The sequence below is a fragment of the Talpa occidentalis genome, unplaced genomic scaffold (genome assembly GCF_014898055.3).
Source record: "Talpa occidentalis isolate TD23 unplaced genomic scaffold, MPIMG_talOcc4v2.1, whole genome shotgun sequence".
Taxonomy (NCBI): domain Eukaryota; kingdom Metazoa; phylum Chordata; class Mammalia; order Eulipotyphla; family Talpidae; genus Talpa; species Talpa occidentalis.
Window position 1 is genome coordinate 68,439,349 of NW_026555331.1, and position 25,986 is coordinate 68,465,334.

General features: G+C 35.1%; 1 protein-coding gene across 5 annotated transcripts in view; it reads left to right on the top strand.

The window, feature by feature from the left end:
* PCMTD1 (protein-L-isoaspartate (D-aspartate) O-methyltransferase domain containing 1) overlaps positions 1 to 25,986 on the top strand; it is a 77,393-nt gene that overhangs the window by 26,542 nt on the left and 24,865 nt on the right. For 2 of the 5 annotated variants that reach the window (XM_037506731.2, XM_054692269.1), the window contains exons 2-3: positions 9,410 to 9,840; positions 21,596 to 21,698. In XM_037506731.2, the coding sequence (XP_037362628.1) occupies positions 9,534 to 9,840; positions 21,596 to 21,698 (410 nt within the window). In that variant the 5' untranslated portion in view covers positions 9,410 to 9,533. Of the gene's footprint in view, positions 1 to 3,941; positions 4,052 to 9,409; positions 9,841 to 21,595; positions 21,699 to 25,986 lie in introns of those variants that run through there. The other 3 variants (XM_054692268.1, XM_054692270.1, XM_037506724.2) reach the window with 3 other exon arrangements.

Here is a 25,986-nt window from a genome sequence, read left to right on the forward strand (position 1 = left end):
AAGGGCTGGATCAGTTTTTATTCACACCAACAGTGTATGAGGGTTCCCTTTTCTCCACATACCTGCCAGCACTTCTTGTTTCTGGTCTTTATGATATGGGCCATTCTCACAAGTGTGACTTGATACTTCATTGTGATCTTGATTTGTAGTTCTCTAATAGTGGTTGTGAACACTTTTTTATGTGCCTGTTGGCCATTTGAATATCCTTGGAGAAGTGTCTATTCTTCTGCCTATTTTTTAACTGGGTTATTTAGTTTTTGTGCACTTTCATGAGTTCTTTGTATATCTTTGCTATCAGGCCTCTGTCAGATGTATGTGTGAAAGTATTTTCTTCCATTCAGTAATGTGTCTTTCTTTTTAGTTACGAATTCTTTTATTATATAGAAGCTTTTTAGGTTAGCTTTTGATGTACAAGTTGTTTATGTTCTCTTTTGTATTTCTTGCCATTGGGATTGAATCCCTAAAGGCATCACTAAAGCTTTTGTCCTGAAATGTTTTGTTTTCTTCTGTGTTATTTTATGGTTTAACATCCAGGTCTGCAGTTCATTTTGAATTTTTGTGTATAGTGTGAAATTAGTTGCCTCAGTTCATTCTTTTGCATGCTGCTGTCCAGTTTTCACCACCCTTTATGAAGAGGCTGTCCTTGCTCTACTGTATGATTTTGGCTCGTTTGTCATAGTTTAACAGTCTATATATCTGTGGGATTATTTCTGGGCTCCCAGTTCTATTCCGTTGGTCTGTGTGTCCGTTTTTGTTGAAGTGCTAGTCTCCTTTAATTATTACAGCTTTATAATATAATTTGAGGTCTGAAGTGTGATACCTCCATTCTCTTAGTTCTTTGTCAGACTTGTTTTTGCTGTTCAGGTTCCTTTTTGGTTCCATATGAATTTCAGTAGTATTTGCAGTTCTTCAAAAAACGCCATTGATATTTCTATTGGGATTGCATTGAATCTGTATTGGGTAGGATGGCCATTTTGACAATGCTGATTCTTTCAATCCATGAACAGGGAATATTTTTTCCATTTCTTTGAGTCATCTTCTATTTCCTACAACAGTGTCTTATCATTTTCTCTGTAAAGATTTTATACCCCCTTTGTTAGGTTTAGTTTTAAGTAAATTTTTTTTTTAAGATTATTTATGCATACAAGAACTGGGATACAGGCCAGAGGTGAGAGGATTTACCAGAGACAGAGCGGGGAACAGAACAGGCAGATCAACTGAAACACACTGCTGAAGGGAGCAGTGGGTGAGACAGGAGAGGTCTGCAGTGCCATGTGGGTAGCTTCCTGACTGGGGATCGAACTCGTGCTGCAGTGGCTGCTGCTGCGGATAGTTTCATAGGTTGTGTCTTAACCCCTTGCGCCACCAGGGAGGCCCAGGTATTTAAATTTTTTTGAGGTGTAATTGTAAATGGGATTACTCTTAATTTCTTCCTCTTCTATCATTGTTTGTATGTAGGAAGGCAACTGATTGATGTGTGTTGATTTCATACCCTGCCAGTTTGCTGAATTGATTGTTTTGATTAGTTTTTCCATAGAATCTTGGGAGTTCTCTATGTATATTATCATGTCATCTGCAAATACTGATAGGCTTATTTCTATTTTCCCAGTTTGGATTCCTTTCACAGCTTGCTCTTGGCTCATTGCTCTAGCAAGAACTTCTAATGCTTTGTTGGATAGCAGTGGTGAGGGGACATCCTTGACTTGCACCAGGTTTTAGCTTTAATTTTTTAACATCGAGATTGATACTAGCTATATGTGTTTGTCATATATGACATAATTATGTTAAGGTATATTCCATTTATCCCCAGAATTTTGAGGATTTTCATCATAAATGGATGTTGGATGTTATCACATACTTTCTCAGCATCTGTTGATATCTTATGGTTTCTGTTTCCCTTCTTGTTGATGTTGTGAATTATGTCAGTTTTTGTTGTTTAACCATTCTTGTGTTCCTGGTATGAATCTCACTTGGTTATGTTGTATCATCCTTTTAACACATTGTTGGATTCACTTTCCTAGGTTTTTATTCAGGATTTTCGTGTCTGTCTGTCTTTGTTCATTAAAGAGCTTGGTCTGTAATTCTCTCTTTCTTTTTTTTAAATGCCCTTGTCTACTGCTATCAGAGTTGACCTTATAAAAAGTATTTGGAAGTAATCCTTTTTATTCAATGTTTTGGAAGAGTTTGAGCAATATAGGGTATTCACCTTTGAAGGCTTGGTAGAATTCACTTGTGAAGCCATCTGATCCTCCTTTGGGAGATTTTTGATTAATGTTTAATTTTCTTGCTTGTGATTGGTTTGTTCAGGATTTTTCTCTATTGGAGTCTATTTTCTTATCCAAGTAGATACTCTGTCTTTTAATTGGTGAATTCAGTTCATTTACTTTGAAAGTGATTTTTGATACAATATTAATCTTTTGCTACCATTTCTTAATTTTTGTGGGTCAGTCTTTTTTTTTTTTTTCCAGTTCTTTGTGTTATGTTCCTCTTTTTGGTTTTGATGGTTAAATGCCTTTCAGTATTTGTTGGAGAGTAGTTTAGTTTTGTAAACTTGATTTTTCTCTGTGTCTGAACAAAGTCCTTTTATTCTTCCCTCATATCTGAAGGATAATCTTGCAGGATAGAGCATTCTTTGCTGGTAGTTTTGCTCTTTAAGTATTTGGAACACACTATTCCATTCTCTCCACCCTCCTAGTGTTTCTTCAGAGAAGTCTGATTTTCACCCCTTGGGGTACCGTTGTAGGCTCGTTCTTTCTTCCGTCTTCCCATCTTCAGTATTCTTTGTTTTGAACTCTTGGAATTTACACTGCTGTATGTTTTGTTGCTGGTCTCACTTTATCTAGGTATGCTGTGGTTCTTTTGGCTTCTTGGATTTGTACATTCATTTCCTTCTATAGCTCTGGAATGCTTTCCTTCACTATTTCTTTAAATGCATTTTTTGTTTCTTTCTCTATCTTCCCCCCCCTTTATTCCTGTCATTCTTATGTTGCCTTTTCTCATGGAGTTGCATAGTTCTTGGAGTGTTTTCTTCTTTTTTTACTTCATTTTTGTCTTTCTTTACCCAGATTCTTTTTACATTTTCATCTTCAATTACACTGGCTTGTTGTTCCCTCGACATATTCTACTTTGTGACTTTCTCCTGAACTTTTCATCAGCTGTATTTCTCTCTTGAAATCCTGAAACTCCATTTTTATCTTATTTAGAGCTTCACTTTTTGTCTTCAGTTCATTTCATTTCTAAGGACATTTACATGTTTTTCTGAGTTTTCTTTCATATCTTTGTCATTGCATTTCTAAAATCTAAACTCTTACCTGATGGGGAGAACATAGCTCTGTAGCTATGGATTGTGGTTCTAAATATTTGTTCTCTCTGTGTTGTACTCTTCCATTGAGGACTCAACGTTGCCTTTTTTTTTTTAAAGCCTTTGCCCATTACTAGCTTTGGAACCCAGCTGCTGTATGTTGGGTTTCCTCTGGGCATGGTTCCTCCTACCTCATTGTTCAGGCTTCTCACTTAATCTCAGCAAACACCTGGTGGCATCTCCCAGGAGATTCTGAGGTCTCCGACCACTCTGGCTCATTTGCTGATGCGGGTCCAGAGACTCACCAGTCTGCAGATGCTGGTGGGAATCTTGTGGGAAGTCACGAGACTTCTCTAAGTCTAGGCAAGTACTGCTGGGATCCCACATAGTTTGCAAGACCCCTGCTCAACCATACTGGCTGCAATTTGTGAGACATCGTGAGGCCTCTGGCTGCTCTTGTACCCTCTGTGATGTGCGTCTGGCGTCTCACCAGTTTGGGGGGATACTCACAGAGAGTTGTGAGGTCTTTGCCAGTCTGGGCGGGTGCTGGTGGGTGAAATACTGTATTTTTACAAAACAACATTTAGCTACTTAGAGAATAAAAATAACAAATTATAATACTTTTTTTCTTGGTTTTCAGGTTTTCTACAAATGCCCATACTATCATAGATAAATCAGTGAATATTATAAAATGGTTTGATATGGTTTGTAATAATCTATTTGTGCCCAATTTCTGGAACAATGCATAAGGTAAAATGACATCTCTAACTCTGTAGTATAATTTACCATTTATATTATAATCTTTATTTCCTTGAGTTTTCTGCTATAGACAATTTCATTTGTTAAATGTGCATAATTATTTCATAGGGCATTATTGCTCATATGTCCTCATTATCCTTCATTTGGTGTAAATGTATATCCCCTTCATTGTGACCTTTGCATGTTAATTTTGTTCAGTAATCCACATACACAGTTAGAAAGTCAAGTGATTCCTCAAACCTTTGAAACAAAGCAGTTCCAGTTTTAACCTGTTCTACTTTAGCGTGAGTTTCATAAGGAAGTTACCTCCACATTATTAAGATGATTCTACCACTCTTTATTCATTAAGTTTAGATAGCATTTAACATAGATAATGTGTTATCATATCCTTCTCTACACTCTTATCTTTCTAGTGTGGTTCAATTACTGTTTAAAGTCAGACAAACAATTATGATTTTGAAATCACGACTGTGTGACTATTGTCTCCCACAGGCCAACTATATTGTAATTGTGTTTCCTTTCTTATAAAGTTTTGGCTTTTCCTTAACATCCTATTTTTTAATTAGTTTTATAGCATCCCTTCATTTCCTAATAGCCTCTTCTGGTTTGCTTTTTCTGCAGGAAGATGTTGAAGCTCAGTGCTTGTCCTCTGGGAGCATAACTGATTCCTCTTCCTCCTAGCTTTACTGAGCCCTGCTTTCTGTACTATTTGTAATGCCTTGAGCTGCGTTTATTGCTTTTTGCCTTAGTGTCATTTCTACATCCCTGAATACATTTTCCTTTTGCCGTCTGTGTTTATTAAGGCTTCATGTTTAGGAATATCTTCCATTCCTTCTGTTCCTGTCCTGAACTCTATCCCCAGTATGTCTGGACAAGGTGCTTCATAATATCTTTGTATTTCTACATGGCTCTACTTACTCAATTTTGTAATTGTTTATGCTAGCTGTTCTCCAGATGTGGTCTGGGGTTTCTTAAGTCTTAAGGTCAAGGTCCTTTGAAGAAGAGTCTTGATGAGTACTTGTGAGGTCAAATTTTTTTTTCTTCTTTTTTTCCTTTTAACAATAACATCTGAAGGCATCTACTGTTTGTTTTGGAAAACAGTGGGACTTGTGTGAAAAAACAGCACTGGGGCATCACACTCAAAACCTATGCACCTTCTTAGCCAGTTTATAAGGAAAAATAATAGCAGTGCTAATCAGATTTCTAGCATGGCAGAGTTGCTATTGGGGTTTGCACCTGGCATCATAGTTCATCAGTCCTTCATAGTCATAAGGGTTCATTTTCCTTCTTTGTGATTTAGACCTTGGAAGACAATTTGCTTATGAATATCATTTACTTGTGTGGATATTCTTATAATAAAAATTTCAAAATTTGAACCTGAATACAGATTTAATTAATTTGTTATAATTCAGGGGAAATGTTTTTACAGTTTTTCATTTGTATTCACTGCTTCCTCTGATCACTTGAAGACATTGTTATCAGCATCTAATTGCCTTTTGGAAGGTACTCTATATTATCAGCTTTTTAGTTAAAGCCTTCATAAAAGACATGTTATCTCTATTGTATGAGGAAGCGTACCTTCTTAGCACTTCAAAACATGAACATATTGTGAATCACCTCAACTCATTATCACCACATCATCATCCTACCTGTACACTGAATGTCTGGGCTAATTTGTGTTAAGGAAATGTGTTCTAGTGGGTTTTACTTCCTATTCCTATTCCTATTCCTAGAAAGCTTTCCTCACTGGCCTTTTCAGATACACTTATTTCTGTTCAGATCTGTTTGAGTCTCTTACCAGACCAGAGAGAAAGGAATACAGGAAAAAACTGGTTTTAGTCTTGCACTCCCTCTTGTTGATGCAGTGGAGTTTTTCAGCCCCTTTGAGTACCTGGCTCACATCCGTGACCATTGATCTGAAACACAAATTACAATGCGTAATGTCCCTCCCTTGCTAATTAATAATCTGTGACTGACTTTGTTGTCCTATAGATGTTTTTAAATTAGAATGTGGTCTTACGGTTTTGCTAGGAATTCAAAAGCCTTCTAAAATTGATGGTAATATAGCTGTTACACTAATTTTTTAATGGGGAGAGAGTAAATATGATCAGATGCTTGCAGATCACCAAAAAAAAAAAAAAAAGTGACCTACAAGATAAAGGTCTTATGGTACTGAAAAGTACCCATTTACTTGTAATTTGAAAAAGTCTCATCTGCTCTCTTATTTTAACACCAGCTGTTTCTTCAGCCTACAGTTCCTTTACTCTTTTAGTGTATGATACAGTTCATGCTTTAAGAAAGCTTTCCTTAATCCCTGGATCTAATTCTAATTCACTCTTTGGGTTCCTCTAAGCCTCCTGTAGCAATGGTCACACACATTGTAGCACACCCATTTTTTTACAGATAGTTTGTTTCTTATAAGTGAGTATGCTAATGCCTTCTTCATGGGCTTAATGTAATTTTTAATGAGGTAATATACAGACAAGGCTTAGTACAGTATAGTTCTTACTGACTTGAATCTTCCTCTTGCCTTTCTCACACATGAATGTGAACTGCGTAGTAAGTCAGCGTTTGTTTTGCTGTTACAAATTTTGGTTAGGTTAGAGTTCAGAAGAATATGAGCAGGGTTAATGCATTCTTTAGGCTTAGAACCAAACAGAAGGTAAATTATTTTTCATACTAGTAAATTGTAGCATTTTCAGTAAAGACCTTTGGTGAATGTCTATGTATAGTGAGAATTACTCAAAATCCTCAGGCAGTTGCCTCGCTGGAGACTGACTGAAACTATCTTAATCTAGTGTAGCCACTTTTTTCATACCTTTTGGGGAAACAGTCATTCTGAGTACCAAATGAAAAAGTGTACTTGTGTTTAAAGGCCATGTCTTTAAAAAAAATCTTTAAATATTAAAATAAAGAGTTCAGATAGTTAGCCATAAAAGGAACAGTGATATACAGCCCATTGAATCACATGCTGTGAAATATAGTCATTGACGAGAATGATGCTGTAAGCCCTTGTATTTTTGAAATCACTATTTTGAGTGGGGGGATGTCAGATAGGACTATTGGAATCAACCAAATTTGCAAGTTTCAATAAGGTAAGTAGGAGTGTGACATGAGTTCACAGTATTTCCTCTATTTGTAAGTTCAAGGAGATAATTGGAAAAGACATAGGGGACACAGACAGATAATGAGCCAGGCTGTGATTAGGGGGACTGACTCCGGTAGTGCTGAAGAGCTCAGTGCTGGGACCCTGGGAAAGCTGTGGTTACTTCTCTGAAGTCAAGAGTGAGTACAGTCTTGGGCCTCCCTCGTGGCGCAGGGGGATAAGACACAACCTATGAAGCTATTCGCAGCTGCTGCAGCACGAGTTCAGTCACCGGCCAGGGGGCTACCCACATGGCGCAGCAGACCTCTCTTGACTTGCTCGCTGCTGCCCTCAGTAGTGTATTTCAGTTGATCTGCCTGTTCTGTTCCCCACTCTGTGTCTGGTGAATCCTCTTACCTCCCCTCACACTTCTGGCCTGTACCCCAGTTCTTCTATGCATAAATAAATAAATCTTTACAAAAAAAAAGTGAGTACAGTCTTACCAGAGAGTTGGCTGTCATAACTCTTGCATTGGCCATGGGTATTTTGTTTCTTTCCCTTTAATTTATTGTCAGAAATTAATCGAAACTTAAACTCACTAACTGTAGTTGAATAAAACTTAAATTATGTATTTAGTATGTATAGAAATTTTTATCAAGTTACTATTCTGTTGAAAAATGCTGAGTTTGATTTGTTAAAGTTCATATTTGTGTGTGTGTGCATGTTTGTGTGTGTATAACATGTTTTAGTGCTTAAATCATGGTCTTATTTATCATGACAAGGTTTACCAAGTAAAGCTATCTTAAAATACATATGTAAATATGCATGCATACACATTAAGCATATGGGTATGGTTTTGTTTACATTTTATGTTAAGTGCTTAAGGAGGATACTATTCTTTGTGTAAACATTTTAAAACATTACACACATATATGTATTTGCATGTTGTTTTTTTGCATACAATGTTTGCTCTCTCCTCTCAGGTGTAGTTAGTCCCCACCAATTCATCCATGCACTATCATCTTAGTCCATTGTGCTCTTCCCTTCCCTGTCTTGATCCCTCTCCCTTCCTCTCCCTGCAGAATGTCTCTGATTGATAGTTGCCTGTTAATTTTGGTTTTTTACTTATTGTTCCCCCCTCCCCCGATCCCTTATTCAGTTCCTCTATATTCCTCCTATAAGTGAAACCATACCATCTTTTTCTTTTTCTTTCTGGCTTATTTTACTGAGCATTAATTCCTTCTAGCTCCATTCATGTTGCTGCAAATGGCATGCGTTTATCTTTTTGATTGCTGAATAGTATTCCATTGTGTATATATACCACATTTTCTTGATCATTGACCTATTTTTGGGCATTTGGGTTGTTTCCATATCTTAGCTGTTGTAAATAGTGCTGCAATAAACATAGGGATGCAGGTATCCTTTTGAATTAATGTTTTCGTGTTCTTTGTGTAAACATTTTGAATTTATGTGTGCATTTTATAATTGTTAGTGGATTTAAATTCAGAGATTTTAAGTTAGAAAATTTATGCATATTAAGCTAGACTTAATTGTTCTCTAAAGTAGGCCACATGGTTGAATGATTAAGACCTTGGTTTCTGGAATCAGAACAACTATGTCCTGGCAGTGTTGCTTTCTGTGGCAGCATTGGTGTGCATTATGGCAGCTGCTGGCCACATATAACTTAAAAGCACTTCAAATGTGACTACTGTGATTAGCTGAATTTTGAATTACATATATTTAAAATGTTTTATTGAAGTAGCATTGGTTTATAACAATATATAGTTTTCAGGAAGATGTCATCATAAGTACCATCTGCAGATACTATGTTAAGTTCACCACTAAATGTCTAAATCCTTCCTTCTCCATACATTTGTATCCTGTTAGCTGGTTTATGCTCTTCCCTTCTAGTCTAATAATATGGTCTTATAGTCTAAAAGTTTGTTTTTGTTTTACTTAATTCATTTGAGTTGGCTTAGGTCTAGGTAGCCGCATGTGACTAGTGGCTTCTATGGCCTCACAGCATGAAGTGATTTAACTTTTCTGTATTTCGGATTTTTCATTTGTACATATAAGCTCATACTGAAGCCAGCTTTTGTGGTTGTTACAGGAATAAGGCATTTAAGGAATTTAATGCTATTTCTGGAGCTGAGTATGTCCTTCATAAAGAATAGTTCTAATGACTATTATATATTTAATAAGCTGAAATTATTTTCCTTTTGGGCATTAATTTAAACCTGTTTATTTTTATTCTTCCTTTTCAGGATTAATTTATTTTTGGAAATCAAGTGCAATAATAAAAGGAAAATAAACCACACAACATTATTGGAAGCCATTTCTGCTAATTTTATTACATTTTAAAATTTATGATTTGATTTGAATACTATCATGGGAGGAGCTGTGAGTGCTGGGGAAGATAACGATGACTTAATTGATAATTTAAAAGAAGCTCAGTATATCCGCACTGAAAGAGTGGAACAAGCCTTCAGAGCAATTGATCGTGGAGATTACTATTTGGAAGGCTACCGAGACAATGCTTACAAAGACTTAGCCTGGAAACATGGGAACATACACTTGTCAGCACCTTGCATTTATTCTGAAGTTATGGAAGCATTGAAACTTCAACCAGGATTGTCTTTTCTTAACCTGGGAAGTGGAACCGGATATTTAAGTACAATGGTGGGCTTAATTTTAGGTAATTTTGATTTTGTGAAACTATACTTTAAAAAGTAAGCTGAGTTTGTATTACTGTTTATGATTACAGGGTTTGAAACTTTGTGTACAGTGTATGTTTGAATGTATATACTTAAAGTAGTTATCTTCCTTTCTTAAGAAGTAGTAATCATTTTCTGTTCCCAGCCCTGCCCTGGACAATTAGCTTTTGCTTTCAGCCCTAGACTTAAAAGGCTCCTGTACCCATTTCCAATGCCCAATCATTGTCTCTCTTTAAAATTGAACAGCCGGTATGCAGGAAAGTGAGGAGTGTCATTTCATCTCCTTTAAGGGAAAAGTTCTAACAGCTGGCATAGTGAATTTGATAATTATTCGAGTCTCAAAAAAAATACCATGTTTTCGTTAGGGAGACGTGTGTGGGATATAGTGCTTCGGGCAGAGGACTGGTAGGATACCGCAGGGTACTGGAGAAAAACACAGATGAGAGAATTGTATGTCATTGAGCTTTTAGCACACTTAGAGTGTGTATTTTGCCAGGCGTTATTCCTTCCTGGTGTGAGTATACAGCGGCGATCAAAAAGAAGGTAGATCTCCAGCCTGAAGATTGCTGAGTGCATACTAGGAGGGCAGGCATTATTTAAGTACTTTATATCCAATAACTCACTTAATGTTCCTAATAATCCTGTGTATATGGTGGAGTATATACTGCTGTGATTTTCATGTTGGTGAGTAAACTGAGGCACAGAGAGGTTAAATAAATATATAGCTTTAAAGTTATATAGCTAGAAGTAACAACTGGGAAATACGGAATGTGGCTAGAAAAAACATGGATGAATCAAAATCTGCTATAAGACGTTATGAGTTGGATGGAGAATGAATAACTGAGTTTACTAAGCCACATATTTACTGTATTTACTGAATATTAGTGTGTGGTAAGCCTTGAGATAGAGCAGTAATGCCTGCAGAGAGATTCTTGTCCTTGAGTTTGGAGACATAACGTTGGAAAGATGGATGAAAATCAGTAGTCTCATCTAGTGTGATAGTGTAATGAACTGTATGTGCAAGTTACCGGATGAATTGTGTTGGTTTGATATCTACTCTCAAGTGATAACGGACACATTGAAGAATTTAGAATGACTGTACTCCGGAGGGTCCCTCTGTCCCAGTGTCCTGGGACAGTCTTGGTGTATCTCACTTGTCCTAGCGTCAGTATCAATGACCTGTTACTTCCTAAAGTGTCCCAGGTTGGACAGTAAATTATGTGGTCATGTTTTGAGATTTTTACAAAGTTTTCAGGTCTGAAGTTCCTTTTTTCTTATACACTGGCATGTTACTTTATTTTCTCATGGGATGTGCAGTCTGTTTCATTAAGAAATTAATAGATCCCTTTTTTTCTACAATAGAGCGTCAAAAATGGTAGCAAGTTAATTGAGTTTTACCAAGAAATTTATCAGCTTACATTTAAATTTGGTGTTAACTACATTCCTGAGCCACGGATTTTTCTGTAGGTTGGAACCCAGACATCTATCACTTCTGTCATTAGGCCCTCTTTGAAGAAGGACGCTCTAGTGTTTGAGCCAGTGTCCAAATCAAAGGAACTCAGTGGGGGGTAGTAAGGAGACCTGCTTTTCAAAAAATGATAGTTGCCTTTCTTCAGGCAGTGCATTTCTTGACTAGTTTTGGCAACTGTTTGCTGGAGTCCAGGCCATAGGATCTTAGTCAGCTTCAGAGTGCCTGTTTTCCTGACCCTGTCACCTGCTTCCTTCTTAGGGAGGACAGTCTTGCTAGGAGTTCAGGGGTGGGGGAGATTGTCATAATTAGCAACCTTGGTAGCAGTGATGTAGCCCTCTTGAACGCCATTCCTTAGCTGTAGCCTCCAAGAGATTATATTCCTTGGCTAGATGCATTTGTAAGCTGACCTCTAATCATACCAGAGGGCAGTGTGGGGATACCCTGTGTAAATGATCTATAGTGCACTAGGTATTTTCCTCCTCTTACAGAGCCCCCAGGGAGTCCTGGATCTCTAATTAAATGTGTGACCATGGTTACTGGACGCTGTTCCAGGATTATTTTATTTTATTTTTTTGATCCCATACAGTCCTTACTAAGATACAGTTCTTTTCTTTTGATATGACATACTCATTTGATGAGAAAGATAAATGGAAACATTTTAAAGAAGAAATGGTAGAGCATTCTGTAAAGCTAATTATAGGTAATAAATCTTGGTTTTGTCCAGCTTCCAGGGAGGCTTAATCTTTTTCCCCCCACCCTGCTTCCTTTCTTGGTTTGTGTTTCATAAGTGTTTAAATTAAGGTGGGTAGGGTGGAGGGTGCATCCATAAAAACCTTTGACAGATCTGAAGAAGGATGCTTATTTGCTACCTATGAAGAAGGGTGCTTATTTGCTACCTATGACAATGTGGAGAGTCAGATTTCACTCCATTGCTTCACAGTGACAGTATTAACAAAAGTCACCTCCTTTTTAAAAGTATAGCATGATGACATCAGCCATGTTTCTCTCCCAGTCACAAGGTGGGGAGGACAGTTCTCACGACAGGTAGTGGTTTTCATCTGAGGACGTGCATAGTCCTCATGGTCTTGAGGAACCTGTGCCCAAGGCAGGGGATCTGTAGTTCAGAATGTAGAGCAGAAGATTCCTCTTGAGGAATTTTCATTCCTACTTCAGAAATACCCATGGAGAGGTCTTCAGTTTGTTGTTCAATAAGAGGATGTTAGGTTTACCTTCAAGAAATTTCTTGTGATTAAAGTATACTTGAAGCAATTACTTATTCTAGAAATGCGTTTTTACCCCCCCCCCAGACATGGGGAGTGGGTCATTTCTACTCCTAATATGCCTGATTTAGACAATTTGCTTAGTTTCAAATTGAAAAATTCTCGTCACTTTCATTTCTTCTCAAGTGTCTTCAAACTAAAGATTTTCACAAAGAATCTGGTACTTAATTGAGTCTCCTTTCGGTACTGTGTTATTCCTAGGGAATCCCACTGAAAGTTAGGGTCCATGAAAAGAGGCTTCCAAATCACAACCATGAAGTCAAGATAATCCAATAGGTCAAAAGTTAATAGTTGAGTTAAATCTGTGGAGAGACTGGATTGCTAGACTTGGATGTATGTGACTACCTTAGTACTTCTTTCTATCTTAAAGGTGGAACAATTTGACTAGAGTGTTTACATACAGAAAACCTGCTGCCAACTATTTGTTGCAATCATGGTTAGACACTCTGTAATCTTTCTTCACAGCCCTATAGACTGCCTTTCACCTCAGTACCTGTTTTTCATATAACCTCCCCTCCCCAAGCCTGAGATAATTTATATACCATAAAGTTCACCATTGTAACTATTAGTAAATTTGAAAAAGTTGTGCAAACATTACCATAATCCCCAGAAAGAGTCCCTTATGCCTAGGTGTATCCAATCCCCTTCCTCACTCCATCCCTAGCAACCACTTAGCTACTTTTTGTCCTAGATTTACTTTTTCTGTGTATTTCATAAAAATGGAATCATGCCATACATGGTCTTTGTGGTTTCTTTACTTACCATTAAGTTTGATGTTGAGTTCATAACATAGCATGAATTAGTAGGTTCGTCCTTTTTATAGCTGAATGATAACTCCATTCTATGGATATACTATATTTTATCCATTTTCCACTTCATGGACATTTGGGTTACTACTTTTTGGCCATTATGAATATGCTGCTATGAACATTCATGTATACATTTTTGTATGGACATACATTTTAATTTCTGTGAGTGGAATTGGCTCATCTGTGTGTGCATTTAACTTTTCAAGAAATTGACAAACTTCTCTAAAGTGGCTGTACTACTTTTATGTAGTTAGCACAACTATAATTTATGAGGCTTGCATTTATCCACATGGTCACTTATTTAATAGACATTTGAGTGGGTATAAAGTGGTTTACGATAAAATCATGAAAAGTTAAAAACTTGCCTTTCTCTAATGATATGGAAGATAAATATTCCTGTGCTTTTTAGTCATTCCTGTATCTTTGATGAATTATCTCTTCATGTCTTGTCCCTATTTTTGAATAAATTGTTGATGGGATGGGATACAAGCCCTTTATTAGAAGGCATAATTGCTTTACTTTTTTTTTTTTTTTTTTTCATGCTCTTAGAAAACTCACTTAAGGTCAAGGAATTCTGGAGAACTAGACTGATTATCTTCCTTTTCCCTCACTTCTTTTGGTAAAATTTAACACATTATGCTTATTTCTAGCTTTTTTTCAGGTTGATTTGTTTTCTGCATTAAGCTGTGTTTTCCTCTTCCCTCCGTCCTATTTTTTGGAAGGATGGTTGGGGTGGGAGAGGTTTTGTTTGCTTTTTAGGAATTGTAAAGACTGTTCGTAATATGTATTTTATTTTGGGCTCTGAGCAAATCTGTATTCAAGTGTTAAAAAAATTTCATTAAGGCTAATCACATTTTCTGAAATCAGTAAAGCTAATCAGTAAAGTAACAGTTTAAACTGTTACTTCTTAGTCCTACTTAGGCTTCTGTGCATCTTTTTCTACACACATACCCTGTATTGAGTCACCATCGCTCTTGTTTCTTAAGGTGGTTTTTTTTTCCCGTCACTTCTGATTGTGTGGTAGAAGACATTACTATCAACATTTCCTTCATTGCTACTACTGTCTGAAATCAAAACACATGTGGTCTTGTTTATGGATGTTAACTGCTATTACAGGATAGCAGATAACTAATAAAATTTTCAAATATTATGAAAGTATAGGTTTCAGAAATTTTACACAGTTTTAATAGAAGTTTCTTCTGGTTATAGTGCCTCATTCTTAAGAGCTGTGAAGTAATTCCTTCTGGTGTAAAAAGTCTTAGGTGGTTCTCTGAGCACTTTTGAGTTTTTACCTTTGAGAGTAGCTCTTGTCCAAAGTGGATTATCCATGTACCAAAAATAGTTGATCCATACATTTGCAAATTTGCCTACTTACTAAGATAATTAGTAACTCACATCAATATTTTGAGGTCGTTTGTATATATGCACAAAGGAGCAATCAAAATAAGTTACCTGATAAGTATGTTACCAGCTGGAAAGGAAAATGACTAAATGCTTTATTGTTTCAGCGATCTTGCAGAGATGGCCAGAGAATGGAGAGTGAAGAAGCAGGGCAATGTATGAAACTCCAGCTCTGGGGGATATGTTAGTGGGATGGCTTCAGGCAAATCACTTAGCACTTCTGATGCTCATTTCCTTTTTTTATAAGTAAAATAGACTCTACCAGGATGAGTATTTAGGATTTAAGATTATGCTCTGTTTAAGTTAGTTACGTGTACACACGTGTGTTTTTAGTATTTACCCTAGTAAATACTAGGGTAGCAATGCTTTGGTATTTGCTAATTAAGTATTTTGGACTTAGTAGAGCATAAACGCCCACAAATAATGAAAATCAACTATTTCAGGAAATTACTGAAGTTTTCTGAATTTATGTCACATAATTTGTGAAATCTCTCTTCCAGTTTAGGACCTGGCACCTACAGAATTATCTTTCTCTCACACAGTATACCCTAGATTAAGTTGAATGTTAGACTGAATGTCTAATTAGAGCTATCAGTTTACTTGAGTTGGCAGAACTGCTGGAGATCTTGATCTCTTTTGGAAGCTATCTTTACATTCTCTTTGGGTGTGACTCCTGCAGGGTGAGTCCATCCACCTTGGCCTCCCAAGATCCCCTTGGATTTCAAATAACTATGTTGCTATTGTAAATAAATTCTCTATCCTTTTTATGTCTGCTGAGCTCTGAACATTCTTAATCTTCTGAGCTGTGTTAATAAACTGGATGTTCAAATATGCAATGCTTACTGCATGTTTTTTTTTTCCTTCTGTGTGCATAGATTTCCAAAAGTTCAACGTGTATTCAAGTTACTCTTTTTTTTTTCCCCCTATTGTCTACAAGTCATGTTTCCCATCTTGGTGAAAGGATTTTTTTCAGCTTAGCTACTCAAGGCAGACACTGGAACAGAAGTTTCTCTTCTGTTTAATTATATTTTGCAGAATACATAATCTATTAATAGGGTCAAAAAATCCAAAAGAATTAAGTTATTCTTAAAAAGATTCTTCTCTCCTCTCACCTCCATTTTCTCTAGTTGTCTCCTCACTGAATAATAACTTTATGGAGCTGGAGAGTTTTTGCATAATACATGATGTTCATAGGGTTGACAGATGAAGTTAGAATTTTCATAGGTACATAAAGAAAATGCTTGCATTCTAGATTGTATCAAACAACTAAATTATTTTAATTGGAATGCACTTATTGTAAGATTTGCCTCTGAGGAATGCCTTATCCATGATAATAATAAAGTAGATTTAGCATGTATTTATGATTTTATGCCATTTTTTTATCAAAACATGAAAAATAAAAACATTTTATGCTTTGTATACATCATCTGCTTTAGTCTCAGTTATAACCTTTTAAATGGATCACTTCTATATTAATATACTTTATTATTTTTATTAAAAGTCTATATTATATTTGACACTTGCCAGCTGCTTAGGATACAAGAGTGCTTAAGACATAGCCCCTACTTTGATGTTATGCATGTCATTTCTGAACTAGCAGAAGCATTGTGTCAATTTTATGGACTGTTTTCTTCATTTAGTTCAGTAAATATTATGTGAGTTGATCACACTAGTCCCAGAGTAGCTACAGGTGCTTCAGAAAAACGAAGTGAAAGAACTGGTAAAAATGACTTAAGGTGAAATTATTGCATTAAAAAGATTTTGGATCAAGATCTGAAACTACAAATTAACATTAATTCTCAGTTGAAGACCTTTTTTCTTTTACTTTTTTGCGTTGGTAGAAATTTTAATCTGCCTATTTTGATGTTCCAGAGTAGGTGTAAGATAGTCATAAGTTGCTCTGAACATAATAGATTTGAATATTATCACCGTGGGTGAAAATATATAAATAATCTTACTGTTAGATCCGTATTTCATATTTTGACCTTTTAGACGTGTAGTTTAAATGGGGCCTTGGGTCTGTTCTCTGTAATTCTTTTTAAGCCAATGCTTTGAAATTTCATGTTACATATTTCTAAGGTTTAGCTTATATTAACAAATATTTAATACCCATAAACAGAAGAATCCAAGGGACGGGAACTGGACCTTTCTAGCAAATTTCAGTATTTGCTGTATGAGGCCCATCCTAAACCTAAAGAAAAAGTCTAGTCTTATATATCCAGCTAGCTTGAGAGTGATTAACATGGTAAGATTCAGTAGAAGTTTGAATGTGTCTGTCTTCCTATAGTGTACTTATTTTAATGTGATGTAAGAGGATGAATAAATTATAAGTGTCAATTAGATCATTTGTCTTAGTATCCAGTTAATAATAACTGGATCGTTTGCTGATTCGTTTTTCTCCTCCTCTCTTAGTCTATCGTTGTACTATTTTAATCCTCTACATTATACTTTGGGATATTCACCAGAAAGAATGAAATCTATTTTTGTCTCCTTTTTATCTTTTACTGTCTTTTGAGTTCTCATAGTTACATATAAATATTCCTAGACACCTTATTTTGTTTATTTTATTTTATTTTTTATTTTTTAGGATTTTAGTAATTTTTTTTTCACTTTTATTATTTTTAAATTTTTTACATCATTGTTCATTTTTAAGCAATATTTGCTTCCCCCCACCCCCTCAGGTGTAGTCCCCATAGAGTTTCCTTCACCAATGCACCATCACCTCAGTCCCCTGTGCTCCTCCCTCCCTCCTGCTGATCCCTCTCTCGCTGCCACCTCTGCAGTGTGCGAGAGACACCTTATTTTGTATGACTAACATTAGTAATATTGTAACTTACTGAATGATGTTTTTACATGTATATTGTAGTTCTTATTAAGAACTTCATAATAGTTTCATAGAAACTAAGTAACCGATTCCTCTGCTCCCTCTTGTGGTAACTATTAAGTTTTATGCAAAATGCTTTTATTTCAGTAACTAACTCTCAATATCACTTTACCAATGGAAACAGAAATTTGGATAGTCCAAAGACATTTTAGCAATCATTTCAGTTGGGCTTTGTGGTAATTAGGAAAGTATGGCTAGTGTGTTAGACCCCAAATGCATGTTAGGTTTCCCTTTAGAGCCTGGACACCTTGAGATACATGTCTGGTATGGGATCCAGACATTTACAGTTTCAGTTAAATTAAATTTTTAATTAAAATGAATTAAGAACTTTAAAAACTTCCCAGGTTACTCTGATACACAGTCAGAGTTGAGAACCACTTGAAGTTCATAGTCTACAACTAACCACTTGTATATAAAGAGAGGGTACATTGTAATTGTTAAGAATACCTACCCATCTTTTACTTAGCTGTGTGTGAAGCACTTTGACAAATGGCATGTTTCTCAGGGCCCATTTTTTATATCTAGGAAAGGCTTCAAATGGTAAATAATTGGTCTCATGATACACCTATTAGGAGGAGGATTGGAAAGACATCTGAGTTTAAATCTTTCTCACCACTCCACAAGTGTTTAGATTTCAAAATCCTCAACTGAAATGATGGATCTCAAATTAGTTCACCTTTAGAGCTAGTCTTGTTGTGTGTTATTACTTACCTTTTGCTTGGGCTTGTATTTTATAAAATAGCTTTACACAAAAAACTGAAGGTACTGAGAACTTCAAGATGTCATGTGAATCTCAGATTTCCCTGGCCTTCCTCAAGTAGGTTTCTATCTTGTATATTACATGTGAACAATTTAAGGATTTCAGAGAGGGGAGGGAGAAAAGCTACAGTGTTGGAAATTACATGGTGTTAACATAGGTACAAATAAAAAAACATAACTGCATTGATAGTTAATTGACAGTTAACTAATAATTATTGACTTTCATTTATAAACTTGGATTATTGACTACCTGATATACAGTATATATAAACTAGATCCAACTACTACATCAGAAAAACAGTTTATTATATTCAGATTTTATTTACTTGTTAGTACTCTTACTAATTTGACTATTGTCAGTCTTATAAGTAATTTCTAATATAGGATACCTAGGTTTTTCTATTAACTATCTTAAACATCTGTGTATGCTTCTATTTTTTCTTTAATATTTAGCTATTAAAATAGTCAACTGTTGAATGTTTTAGAAAAATCAGTTGCAAATACAAAATAATATTGGAATCTATTGAATGCAAAATTAATTTTATGCTTGATGGTGTTAGCACATTCTTTTGAATATTGTTACATTTATCCATTGACAGCTTGTACATTTCTCACAGCCCCGTGTGTTTGTACATACACACAGTCACGTTTTTCAGTTTATTTGAAAATCTTACACTATCTCTTTGATTAGTCCATTTTTAATTGAAAAAAAAATATAGGCATGTGGTTAAATCATGTTTCAGACAATAGGGTGTAATGATGAAAATATCTCCTTTCCACCCTGGACTTTGGTTCCTATCCTTGGAAGCAACTATGTATGCTTTTTCAGTTTTCTGTTTTAATTTTCTGTTGCATTTAATACAGATGTAACTGAGTTGTAATAAACAGCATTGCACTATATTTTTATTTTACATTTGATGTATTCTAATTGTATACCACATTCTAAATAAATATTGAGATATTGGTGACTTTGCTGTTTAACTTCTGCCTTTTTTAATGTATTTTTCTTTTTAATTGATTATTTTCAGTGTTATTTAATATTCAGTATATTAAGTAGTCATAAAGTATCCATGTAATTTTAAAATTGAGCAATTCCATCTCTAAAGTTGTGATATTTTATACTAGAAATTAATGTGTAGTATATTCTACGTATGCATTAATGATAACTGTTCAAAAAATCTTTTACGCTAATGAAATTGTCATTTTGTGTCAAGGTTATAGGAAAAACAAGTTATATAACATTCTTAAGATTTTTTCTTGTAAAGCTTATTTCTAAAAGTCACTTTGCTTTAGAGAATAAGCAGAAAGCAAGTAAAAGGAAAGAAAAAACAATGATGTCTTTAAGTGACAAACAGCCTGTGTTGTCTCTTTTGGCCAAGAAACCTTGATTTCTAGGTTCTTAACACCTCTCATAATGCTTCTGCATTTGGCCTAATAGAAAACTTCAAATTCTAGCAATGTTAACTTTTTTTATTGATGTCTTGTCCATGTAGCCCTAGTTTTGTTTTTTCATAATAAATAGTTAATTAGTATAACTAGATTCTTAATGAAAAATGAAGATGACAAAGTCTTATGTTTTAATGAACAATATTTAATAACAATATTTAGTGAAAGTTAGATTCATTTCCTATAACTATTTTCCTTACTGTGAATGTAATATAAAATAATTGTAGTCTTAAAGTTTCTAAATTGAGGAATACTTTATTTTTTCCTGACATTTTGTTTATTTATGAAAATTAAAGTTTTCAAAATATTAACTTTTAGTACTAAATCAGAAGAGGACATCACTGTGCTTTTCAAATTTTTTTTTTTTTGCCACTTTTGTTTATTTTTTGGGGAAAAATTTAGTTTTAGTCAGTTTGTGGTAATAAGGAATTATGAGTCTTGAAATGATCTTGGAGGGATATTCCAGTTTTTTAGATGAAGGCTAATGGAAACAAAAAATGAGAGAAACATTTAAGATTGCAGCAGTCAAAACAAATTATTTTAAAAGGTATAAGGTCACTATAAAGAAAGCTAGTTCTATCTGTTGAAATTAGATGCATCAAGTACTTTTTTTTTAAATCTTTTTGTCTGAATATACTTTGTGATTAGAATTTTTTTAATAACATTAAATGCAGTGATGGAGAAAGTACCTAATATTTTGGTTTAATTTTTATAGTTTCGGCATTTCTAGATTACAAGCCACTTTTTGATTGTCCTCTGAACATTTAAATATGATAATTCATGACTGTGGAGTTTGGTAGAACTCTGATACAGTATTTTTAATGATGTTCAGTAGTATGCTAAGTAGTTCCTAAGATATGTGCAAGATATAGAAATTTAAGTAGATGTGAGGCATAGAAAATAAATGTACACTTACTAAGAGACCAATCTCAAAAACAGCAAATAAATAGAGTGGAAAACGTTCAGAAACTTGAAGTATAACTAGATTTAGATTGTTACTTTCACGTCGTGGGTCAGGCAGCATGCACAGTAGCCTTAGGAAATTGAAATCCTGTCCATAGTCTCAGTGAACCACCACCAGGGTGGGGAGAGGAGCCATCCCAAGATTGTCGTAGGTCTGAGAAAACTCACTCCCGATTTCTGGAATGGCACACATCCTTGGCTGTGTGTTAAATACTGAGTAAGAAGTGTGTTGTCTGTTGGAATAGAAGAGTAAAAGCTCTTCAGGATGTGCCTGAGGACCACTTTCTGCTACACAGTGGGGACCCAAGAGGCGCAGAATGTTTGTGGCCTTGGCCCTCAAAGGATTTAACACTTCCTGGGGAGTAGTGGTGGGGTGCCATGAGACATTTATAATATATATGTGAACCCATGGTCTTGGGGCATTTTAGGATTGCTAAATTTTTAACAGAGGTGAATTTATAGTAAAAAACCATCTTTATATAGAAATATTAATTTTGTGGTGATGTCTTTTCAGATAAGTTAGAGAACTGTAGAACTTAGTTTTTTTTTTTTTCCCCCAATTAAATGTGAATAGGATCCATTCACCTTATAATTTGGGCTAATAGATCTCCATGTAGTTCAAGTCTTCTTTAAGTGCTCTTATGATAAATGAGCAAAAATTAAAAGAGCTCTGTAATGATCTTTTTAATATTTTTTATAAAAATGCTGCTGCTACAATTGCAGGTCCTTTTGGAATAAATCATGGGATTGAGCTTCATTCAGATGTGGTGGAATATGCCAAGGAAAAGCTGGAGAGCTTCATCAAAAATAGTGATAGCTTTGATAAGTAAGTATTCATATCTATAGTTTTGGTTTGAAAGCACTTGATAAATAGGTATGTTTGACACTGTCTGTTCCTTAATACATTTAGTTTATTGATCCTGAATTCCTCAGTTGAATACAGCAAAAGTCAATATGGCATAAAACGAGAGAAAATCTAGTTAGGGAAATTATTCTATATTTTAATTTTGTACATCAGTCTATAATAAAAAATAACTTACTGCTGAAGTTTATGCTGCTGTCTTTTTTTTAGCAGGGTGTTATATTCATTAAACAAGCAAGTATCTTTTCTGAAGAAATCTATGAAGATGCTTGGCATTGGAATACTTTTCTTGAACTGGTTTTATGCCTTTGGAATAGTAATTTTACAGTTTTGCCCTCTTTATTGTAGTCTAACCTTTTAGTATATAAAATACTTTCTTAAAAATGATTAATATATTTAGAAGAAATTATCATAGAAATAAATTGTATATCTTGTGGTAGGGGTTGCATTTTAGAAATTATTTTGAACTCATACTTTCCTGGAGAAGAAACACTTCACAGGCTTTGGCCCTCTGGGTGGCAGGGTAGACTGGTGCATAGTGTAAAATTCAGCACTGATAATACTGTAGAGTACAAGGGCTTATGCTAATGTCCAGTGGCTCTATGAAATTATATAAAATTTGGAGGGCATTTATATATCTCAACTAGTCATTTTCAAAGAGAAAGAGCCTTAAAAAAGACAGGAACTGCAAACTAAAACCAGAGACTCTAACAGAGTTATAGTATAAATGCCATTGTTGGCTTATTGGGAGTAGGCCTTCCTCACTCACCTCCAGACCCTGGCCATGACCATAGAGGTGAGAAATCTGGGGGGAGTCTGGACCAGAGTTGAAGGCTTTTTATCTAGAGAATGTAGACTTGGGTTATGTCACCATAAGGGACACAGAACCTGTGAATGTCTGCTGGTCTGTATTTTCCTTTTTCCTTATACTCTGCTGCTTGTCCTCCTTCCCTGCCCTTCTCATCCATTCTTCCTTGCCATTGCAAAGTTTGTGTGTATCCTCTGATATGCTTCAGCAAAATCCTCAGTGTTACAGAGGGAAGGGGGTCTTGTGTCTTAGGTATGACTGTAACTGTTTTTTAAAAACCTCAGGCAAGCTTGGATGAGTTGGGAAATGCTCAGGTCTTAATTTGATTCTATAATTCAATGGATTTGAGCAGACCACTTGAGTTTCTGTATCAGTTTGCGGACAGAATCTTTTTTATGCTTTTCTTTATAAGTAACATTTAATTCATAATTTGAATCATTTTTCAAGTGCTTACTGTGTTGGTTCATATTCTATTTCCAAGAACAACATTGTTTGACAGAAATAAAAATTTGTAACCAGTTATTTTTATCAGAAATTGGATTCAGTTTTAACATCCTTTCATATCTTCATCCTTTTCTTGCCTTAAATTAGTATGGTAAGTGCTTAAGATGTAGACATAAATATTTTTATATTGTTTATTAGAACTAAAATTTTGTTAAATTTATTGAGTTCATACTGTTTTAAGTATTTGTTTTGATGTTGAAATTCAGTGTATACAGCGCAGTACCTTTTGAGTGCATTTGAACTAAGAAAATATAAAAGTAATTAATAAAGCAAATATTTAAGGCCTATTGTAAAGTCTTGTATATTAGGTAGTAATATATTTCATGTATTAATACATGAACACATATAATTCCACTTTGGTTCATTAATTGAGCAGAACAAACTCAAGGAAGAATGTTGAATCACTGAAGCACCTTTATACAAGTGTCTTCGGAGCTCAAGTTTATTGCTGACAAATGGGTATGGCCCTGGAAACAGTAAAATATGTAATTTAAAGCATTACTGTGTTAGTAAAATTTAAATAATTGTTGGGATGTTTTTGTGTGAAGATCAAATTTTCTTGGCTTGTGTTTTTTGAGTTTTACTTTGTTACTACTATGTAATATGATTATTCATATAATGATGAGTTATAAAATATAATGATATGATTGATCTGAATGTTTCTGTAAAATACCTAGTGGCCTTGTTATTTTTGTTGAAATAATCAAACTTTATAATACATATAAAGTTGTTGAGTGTTGCAATTTATTTTGAAAACAAATTCATACATTAATAAACTAGACTGAAAAAATGAGGCAGTTTTAGAAATGTTATCTAACTTGGTTTTCAAGTAGCATTGTGAAATATTAGTTATGTATTTCAGATTGTGAAAGTATTTTGCATACAAAGTATAGTAGAAACTGTGGAAATGTTTCATTTTGCAAAGAGAGTTGAGAAGTTAGTCAAATTTAATGAGTAAGTCAGTGGATTCTTTTTGTTTTCTTTGTATGATTTGGTTTTGGTGAGAAATTATAAAGATACTAGTTTTCTTAACTGTCATGGTTTTAATTGTATTGTAATCTAGATGTTTGCAGATGTTTATTTTAAATTTTTAAATTTAAAAAGCTTGCTGTAGAAAGTGATTTTAAAAATCCCATTTCCTAGTTTTACTAAACATTAAATATAATTGTTTACAGGTCATCAGTTTATATTACTTAACAAAATGTAAATTTAGGAAAATCGCTACTATGTATTCTTTAGTACCAGATTATCCTTGATTATGTGTAACACAGAAAGTATAGATAGCTAAAACCTAATACCTTTCCAGTCTGTAGATTTGGATCTTTTTATCAGTTCCTTTTTCAGAAGCATTGTCACATCACTTAAGATTTAAATGTCCTTCAATGTTTCTTTATGTCTGTTGGCAGTTATAGTAAACTTCCAAATAAATGGGGGAAAAAGCCCATAAACTAATTAACACTAGAATATATAAAATGACCTTTTAAGAAATGTGTGTTTTTGGAAATGTGCACAAAGCAAGCCTGGTTCCTGAGTCTTGAAGATAGTATTCCTTCTTTTAAAAAAAAAGTACCCTTAATATAATTGCATATATTGATACCTTTAAACTTGCCATGAGTTAGTCCTATGTCAGCAAATGAACTAAATTGGAGAGGCCACTTTGAATTTACTGCACTAGGAGATGGGATGGAAAGGGCAGTTCTCATGTGACTTGTTCCTTTAATACCTATGGTATTTTTTCATTCACAGAAATTTCCTTATAAAACTGACATTTGATATCCAGGGTTTGGTAAAACACATACAAATTTTATCACTAATGGCCAGATAGTAAATATTTTAGGTTTCCTATGCTAAATGGTCTTTGTTCAACTCTTCAACCTGCCATTGTAGTGCAAAGCAGCCCTAGACCCTCCACAGAAGATAGACATAGGTGCTAGTGTTATAGGAACACTTGCTTTTAAAAAAAACAAGCAGCAGGCTGGACTTGGCCTGTTTTCCATAGTTTCTATTCTTTTTTTTTTTTTTAAGATTTATTGATTGATTGATTGATTGATTGATACATACATGCATACAAGCACTGGGTACAGTCAGAAGCGTGGGAGGGTGAGAGAATTCACCAGAGCCAGAGCAGGGAGCAGAGCAGGCAGAAGGACCGAAGTACACTGCTGAGGGGAGCAGCGGGTGGCAGGAGAGGTCTGCGCGCCATGTGGGACCCTCCTCTGGTGGCCAGGGAGCAGCCGGGGATCGAACCAGCGCTGCAGAGGCTGCAGGCAGGTTCGCAACCCAGCGCTCAACCACTGCGCCACCGGGGAGGCCCATATAGTTTCTATTCTTCACACATACTCTTCAGATGTCTTCTAGTTCATGCTGATCTAGACAGTTGTTTTGGGCCTAGGTCTTAAATGCCCCTAGGTGTCTGGCTTTCCTGAAGAAGAGGGTTGGGGAATGTCGAGTGATAAAAGCTAATGTTCGTGGAGGGACAGTAAGCAAAATAATCTCTTCAGCTGTAGTTACTTGTGGAAGAGTAAGTCAGTAAAGGAACCTGAATTGTAGACCTTTACCTTATAAATACTTTGAAAATGACTTGGTAATTGGTATAGTGTTTGTTTATAGCTACATTTATGTGTTTGTATAATATGCATGTGGATGTAGTTGACTCCCTAGGATGCATGCTTTGGAGTGTTCCATTTTCTTTTAAGAAAATAGGTCAATAGATCCTGTTTCCCCTCTCCTCCAAGGATACAGCAACTGATTGTGGAAATACTTTAATATCAGTAACCAGATAAGTACAACATAGTCTAATTCATTGAAGATTTTCATTCTGTTTGAACAGAGGACCATTGTTTCTGTATAGTTTGTATAGATGAGTCATGATAGAAGTATTGAAAACAGATTTAAAAAGATAGCACCCAGTATCATCTATTCTTTCAGTACTATTTACCA